The following is a 7732-nucleotide window of genomic DNA, read 5'->3' as shown; positions in this document are numbered from 1 at the left end:
CCCTCTCGACTGTGTTAGCAGTTTAACTCTCTGTCGCCCCCCTCTCTCGACTGTGTTAACAGTTTAACTCTCTGTCGCCCCCCCCTCTCGACTGTGTTAACAGTTTAACTCTCTGTCGCCCCCTCTCTCGACTGTGTTAGCAGTTTAACTCTCTGTCGCCCCCCTCTCTCGACTGTGTTAACAGTTTAACTCTCTCGCCCCGCCCTCTCTCGACTGTGTTAGCAGTTGAACTCTCTGTCGCCCCCTCTCTCGACTGTGTTAACAGTTTAACTCTCTCTCGCTTCCCCCCCTCTCGACTGTGTTAACCTCTTGAAACTCCCCATCCCGGATCCGGGATTGTGACTAAGCCTCAGGCTCATTAGCATAACGCAACGTTAACGATTTCTGAAAATCGCAAATAAAATTAAAATAATGCGTTTGCTCTCAAGCTTAGCCTTTTCTTAACAACACTGTCATCTCAGATTTTCAAAATATGCTTTTGAACCATAGAAATTGACTAATTTGTGTAAGAGTATGCAAAGCTAGCATAGCATTTTGTGTAGCATGTAGCACGCAACATTTTCACAAAAGCCAGATAACCAAATAAATAAAATCATTTACCTTTGAAGAGCTTCTGATGTTTTCAATGAGGAGACTCCCAGCCACATACCAGATGCGCAGTGTTTCCTGAAAGCGTCTGTGTGTAGGAGAAATCGTTCCGTTTTCTACATTGCGCCTGGCTACCGAAACGAACCGAAATGCAGTCACCTACAACGTGAAACTTTTTCCGGATTAACTACATAATATCGACCGAAACATGGCAAACGTTGTTTGGAATCAATCCTCAAGGTGTTTTTTCACATATCTCTTCATTGACATGCAGTTCGTGGAAGCTTGCTTCTCTCTGTGCCCCATGGAAAAATACTGGCAGGTGACTTTTGCGCACCAATTTCGGCGCAGGACACCGGGCGGACACGTGGTAAATGTGGTCTCTTATGGTCAATCTTCCAACGATCTGCCTACAAATACGTCACAATGCTGCAGACACCTTGGGGAAACGACAGAAAGGGCAGACTCATTCCTCTTGCGTTCACAGCCATATAAGGAGATCATGAAAGACAGAGCCTCAAAAAATCCTTGTCATTTCCTGGATGCCAAGTCATCTTGGTTTTGCCTGAAGCTCACGTGAAAGGGCACGCACAGAGAAGATATTTGTATTTCTGGACACGTCAGAGTGTTTTCTTTCGAACAGTAGCAATTATATGCATAGTCGAGCATCTTTTTGTGACAAAATATCTTGTTTAAAACGGGAACGTTTTTCTTCCAAAAATGAAATAGCGCCACCATAAGTGTAAGAGGTTAACAGTTTAACTCTCTGTCTCCCTCCCCCCCCTCTCGACTGTGTTAACAGTTTAACTCTCTGTCACCCCCCCTCTGGACTGTGTTAACAGTTTAACTCTCTGTCACCCCCCCCCCTCTCTCGACTGTGTTAACAGTTTAACTCTCTGTCGCCCCCCCTCTCGACTGTGTTAACAGTTTAACTCTCTGTCGCCCCCCCTCTGCAGATCTGCGAAAGACCTTTGAGCAGGAGCCTCTGGGTCGAGAGGTGAGATTGGAGCAGGAGGTGTTGCTGCAGTGTCGACCTCCCGAGGGCATGCCCCCTGCTGAGGTACACTACCTTTGTGTGTGTGTGTGTGTGTGTGTGTGTGTGTGTGTGTGTGTGTGTGTGTGTGTGTGTGTGTCAAATCAAATCAAATGCATTTATAAAGCCCTTCTTACATCAGCTGATATCTCAAAGTGCTGTACAGAAACCCAGCCTAAAACCCCAAACAGCAAGCAATGCAGGTGTAGAAGCACGTTGGCTTGGTGTGTGTGTGTGTGTGTGTGTGTGTGTGTGTGTGTGTGTGTGTGTGTGTGTGTGTGTGTGTGTGTGTGTGTGTGTGTGTGTGTGTGTGTGCCCTCTCAGAGGTACCCATCTACCTTCTGCACCCATCCTCATCATCACTCTTCATCCTCATCCTGAGTCTTGTCCTGTTTTTTTGTTTTTCAATCAATTCTTTTTTATTGCTTTTCAAACGCAAAACATTGAACAGGAAACAACAACAGAACGAGAACGAGATTCTGCTTCTATGGGAACAACAGACAGTGACAGATAAATCATCAGGGTTCCTCAAGTCTCCCTCTGAAGTACTAGTAGTCTAATAGTAGTCCTCTGGACAGACCTCCAGACAATCCTCTAGACAATCCTCTAGACAATCATCTAGACAATCCTCCAGACGATCCTCTAGACGATCCTCTAGACAATCCTCCAGACAATCCACTAGACAATCCTCTAGACAAACCTCTAGACAATCTTCTAGACAATCCTCTAGACAGAACTCTAGACAATTATCGAGACAATCCTATAGACAATCCTCTAGACAATCCTCTAGACAATCCTCTAGACAATCCTCGAGACAGACCTCTAGACAATCCTCTAGACAATCCTCTAGACAGACCTCTAGACAATCCTCTAGACAAACCTCTAGACAATCCTCTATACAGACCTTTAGACAATCCTCTAGACAATCCTCTAGACAATCCTCTATACAGACCTTTAGACAATCCTCTAGACAATCCTCTAGACAATCCTCTAGACAAACCTCGAGACAATCCTCTAGACAATTCTCGAGACAATCCTATAGACAATCCTCTAGACAATCCTCTAGACAATCCTTGAGACAGACTTCTAGACAATTCTCGAGACAGACCTCTAGACAATCCTCCAGACAATCCATCTTGACAAACCTCTAGACAATCCTCTAGACAAGCCTCTAGACAGACCTCTAGACAATCCTCTAGACAAACCTCTAGACAATCCTCTAGACAATCCTGTAGACAAACCTCTAGACAATCCTCCAGACAATCCATCTTGACAAACCTCTAGACAATCCTCTAGACAATCCTCTAGACAAACCTCTAGACTATCCTCTAGACAATACTCTAGACAAGCCTGTGTTAATGAGTATTTGCTGTGTGTTAATGAGTATTTGCAGTGTGTTAATGAGTATTTGCAGTGTGTAAATGAGTACAGCCATGAGTTTTTTGTTTGTTCGTGAATTTGTGTCCTTTCATTTTATCTGAATGTGGACTGTCTTCCTCTCCCTTCTCCTCTCCCTTCTCCTCTCCCTTCTCCTCTCCCTTCTCCTCTCCCTTCTCCTCTCCCTCTCCTCTCTCTTCTCCTCTCATTTCTCCTTTCTCTTCTCCCTTCTCCTCTCCCTTCTCCTATCCCTTCTCCTCTCCCTTCTCCTCTCCCTCTCCTCTCCCTTCTCCTCTCCCTTCTCCTCTCCCTTCTCCTCTCCCTTCTCCTCTCCCTCTCCTCTCTCTTCTCCTCTCATTTCTCCTTTCTCTTCTCCCTTCTCCTCTCCCTTCTCCTCTCCCTTCTCCTCTCCCTTCTCCTCTCCCTCTCCTCTCCCTTCTCCTCTCCCTTCTCCTCTCCCTTCTCCTCTCCCTTCTCCTCTCCCTCTCCTCTCTCTTCTCCTCTCATTTCTCCTTTCTCTTCTCCCTTCTCCTCTCCCTTCTCCTATCCCTTCTCCTCTCCTTTCTCCTTTCTCCTCTCCCTTCTCCTCTCCTTTCTCCTCTCCCTTTGCCTCTCCCTTCTCCTCTCCTTTCTCCTCTCCTTTCTCCTCTCCCTTCTCCTCTCCCTTCTCCTCTCCCTTCGCCTCTCCCTTCTCCTCTCCTTTCTCCTCTCCTTTCTCCTCTCCCTTCTCCTCTCCCTTCTCCCCTCCCCTCCCCTCCCCCTCTCCCCTCCCCTCCCCTCCCCCAGGTGGACTGGTTGAAGAATGAGGACACCATAGATCTGTCTCAGGACTCTAACTTCCTGATGACCGTAGAAAATGACCTCATTATTAAACAGGCCCGTCTCTCTGACACGGCCAACTACACCTGTGTGGCACGCAACCAGGTAGCCAAGAGACGCAGTAGTACCGCCACGCTTCTCGTCTACGGTGAGCAACACACACTCTGTGTCTCATTACAAATCTCACCCAAAGCTGTTTAATACACACATGCAGAAATAACCACACACACACACACACACACACACACACACACAAACACACACACACACAAACACACACACACACACAGGATATTATTTCCTGTCAGTTTGACAGCGTCTCTCTCTCTCAGTGAGTGGGGGCTGGTCTTCGTGGACTGAGTGGTCGGAGTGTAACGCCCAGTGTGGGCGGGGCTGGCAGCGACGGACACGCAGCTGCACCAATCCTGCGCCTCTAAACGGGGGAGCCTTCTGCGAGGGCTCGGCTTTCCAGAGGGTCACATGCACCACTCTGTGTCCAGGTGAGAATGATTAACAGGTGTATAAACCACTCTGTGTCCAGGTGAGAATGATTAACAGGTGTATAAACCACTCTGTGTCCAGGTGAGAATGATTAACAGGTGTATAAACCACTCTGTGTCCAGGTGAGAATGATTAACAGGTGTATAAACCACTCTGTGTCCAGGTGAGAATGATTAACAGGTGTATAAACCACTCTGTGTCCAGGTGAGAATGATTAACAGGTGTATAAACCACTCTGTGTCCAGGTGAGAATGGTTAACAGGTGTTTGGACGTCAGACACAGAGTTTAACATCATGCAAACTGTATTTATGACTCACAGATCAAGAAGACAAACATTACAAATTAAACAGACTCTGTTATCCATATACTCTGTTATCCATAGACTGTTATCCATATACTCTGTTATCCATAGACTGTTATCCATATACACTGTTATCCATATACACTGTTATCCATATACACTGTTATCCATATACTCTGTTATCCATATACACTGTTATCCATATACTATGTTATCCATATACTCTGTTATCCATATACTCTGTTATCCATATACACTGTTATCCATATACTATGTTATCCATATACTCTGTTATCCATATACTCTGTTATCCATATACTCTGCTATCCATATGCTCTGTTATCCATAGACTGTCATCCATAGACTGTCATCCATAGACTGTTATCCATAGACTGTTGTCCATAGACTGTTATCCATAGACTGTCATCCATATACTCTGTTATCCATATACTGTCATCCATAGACTGTTATCCATATACTCTGTTATCCATAGACTGTCATCCATATACTCTGTTATCCATAGACTGTTATCCATAGACTGTTGTCCATCGACTGTCATCCATAGACTGTTATCCATAGACTGTCATCCATATACTCTGTTATCCATATACTCTGTTTTCCATAGACTGTCATCCATAGACTGTTATCCATATACTCTGTTGTCCATAGACTGTTATCCATAGACTGTTGTCCATAGACTGTTGTCCATAGACTGTTGTCCATAGACTGTTATCCATATACTCTGTTGTCCATAACCTCTGTTATCCATATACTCTGTTATCCATAAACTCAGTTATCCATAGACTGTTATCCATATACTCTGTTGTCCATAACCTCTGTTATCCATATACTCTGTTATCCATACTCTGTTATCCATATGCTCTGTTATCCATAGACTGTTATCCATATACTCTGTTATCCATACTCTGTTATCCATATACTCTGTTATCCATAGACTGTTATCCATATACTCTGTTATCCATATACTCTGTTATCCATATACTCTGTTATCCATAAACTCAGTTATCCATAGACTGTTATCCATAGACTGTTATCCATATACTCTGTTGTCCATATACTCTGTTATCCATATACTCTGTTATCCATATACTCTGTTATCCATATACTCTGTTATCCATATACTCTGTTGTCCATATACTCTGTTATCCATAGACTCTGTTATCCATATACTCTGTTGTCCATATACTCTGTTATCCATATACTCTGTTATCCATATACTCTGTTGTCCATATACTCTGTTATCCATATACTCTGTTATCCATATACTCTGTTATCCATATACTCTGTTATCCATAGACTGTTATCCATAGACTGTTATCCATAGACTCTGTTATCCATATACTCTGTTATCCATATACTCTGTTATCCATATACTCTGTTGTCCATATACTCTGTTATCCATATACTCTGTTATCCATATACTCTGTTATCCATAAACTCAGTTATCCATAGACTGTTATCCATATACTCTGTTGTCCATATACTCTGTTATCCATATACTCTGTTATCCATATACTCTGTTATCCATATACTCTGTTATCCATATACTCTGTTATCCATAAACTCAGTTATCCATAGACTGTTATCCATATACTCTGTTGTCCATATACTCTGTTATCCATATACTCTGTTATCCATATACTCTGCTATCCATATGCTCTGTTATCCATAGACTGTTATCCATAGACTGTCATCCATAGACTGTTGTCCATAGACTGTTGTCCATAGACTGTTATCCATATACTCTGTTGTCCATAACCTCTGTTATCCATATACTCTGTTATCCATAAACTCAGTTATCCATAGACTGTTATCCATATACTCTGTTATCCATATACTCTGTTATCCATATACTCTGTTGTCCATAGACTCTGTTATCCATAGACTGTTATCCATATACACTGTTATCCATATACTCTGTTTTCCATAATCTCTGTTATCCATAGACTCTGTTGTCCATAGACTCTGTTATCCATAGACTGTTATCCATATACACTGTTTTCCATATACTCTGTTATCCATAATCTCTGTTATCCATATACTCTGTGCCTGTTATCCATATACTCTGTTATCCATAGACTGTTATCCCATATACTCTGTTATCCATATACTCTGTTATCCATATACTCTGTGCCTGTTATCCCATATACTCTGTTATCCATATACTCTGTTATCCATATACACTGTTATCCATATACTCTGTTATCCATATACTCTGTTATCCATATACTCTGTTTTCCATATACTCTGTTATCCATATACTCTGTTATCCATATACTCTGTTTTCCATATACTATGTTATCCATATACTCTGTTATCCATATACTCTGTTATCCAAGCCTCTAACTCCTGATCTCTGACCCCTATAGTGGACGGAGGCTGGACGGACTGGGCCAAGTGGTCAGCGTGTGGGACAGAATGTACCCATTGGAGGAGCAGGGAGTGTCAGGCCCCCCCTCCCCGGAATGGAGGACAGCACTGTAGTGGGAGTATGATGGAGAGCAAGAACTGCACCGATGGACTCTGTACACGCAGTGAGTTACAGGGAGGGAGGGAGGGAGGGAGGAATGGGGAGGGAGGGAGGGAGGGAGGGAGGGAGGGAGGGAGGGAGGGAGGGAGGGAGGGAGGGAGGGAGGGGGAGGGAGGGAGGGAGGGAGGGAGGGAGGGAGGGGGAGAATACACATATGACCTGGGACAGATAACCAATCAGATTAGCCAGAGGTGCTGTCCGTCATGATTTAGACCAATCAGATTAGCCAGGGGAGCTTTCCGTCATGATTTAGACCAATCAGATTAGCCAGAGGAGCTGTCCGTCATGATTTAGACCAATCAGATTAGCCAGAGGAGCTGTCCGTCATGATTTAGACCAATCAGATTAGCCAGGGGAGCTTTCCGTCATGATTTAGACCAATCAGATTAGCCAGAGGAGCTGTCCGTCATGATTTAGACCAATCAGATTAGCCAGAGGAGCTGTCCGTCATGATTTAGACCAATCAGATTAGCCAGAGGAGCTGTCCGTCATGATTTAGACCAATCATATTAGCCAGAGGAGCTGTCCGTCATGATTTAGACCAATCAGATTAGCCAGGGG

At 43.8% G+C, this 7732-nt stretch overlaps 1 protein-coding gene across 1 annotated transcript in view; it reads left to right on the top strand.

Moving 5' to 3' along the window:
* The window catches only part of LOC135559426 (netrin receptor UNC5B-b-like), a 78836-nt gene that overhangs the window by 31085 nt on the left and 40019 nt on the right, over positions 1-7732 (top strand). The window contains exons 3-6 of the mRNA XM_064993578.1: positions 1545-1648; positions 3785-3965; positions 4150-4317; positions 7011-7175. Of these exons, the coding sequence (XP_064849650.1) occupies positions 1545-1648; positions 3785-3965; positions 4150-4317; positions 7011-7175 (618 nt within the window). The remainder of the gene's footprint in view (positions 1-1544; positions 1649-3784; positions 3966-4149; positions 4318-7010; positions 7176-7732) is intronic.

This window comes from Oncorhynchus masou, chromosome 18, assembly GCF_036934945.1.
Source record: "Oncorhynchus masou masou isolate Uvic2021 chromosome 18, UVic_Omas_1.1, whole genome shotgun sequence".
NCBI lineage: Eukaryota > Metazoa > Chordata > Actinopteri > Salmoniformes > Salmonidae > Oncorhynchus > Oncorhynchus masou.
The sequence above is the reverse complement of the archived record's forward strand: the minus strand, read 5'-3'. Positions and strand labels throughout refer to the sequence as shown.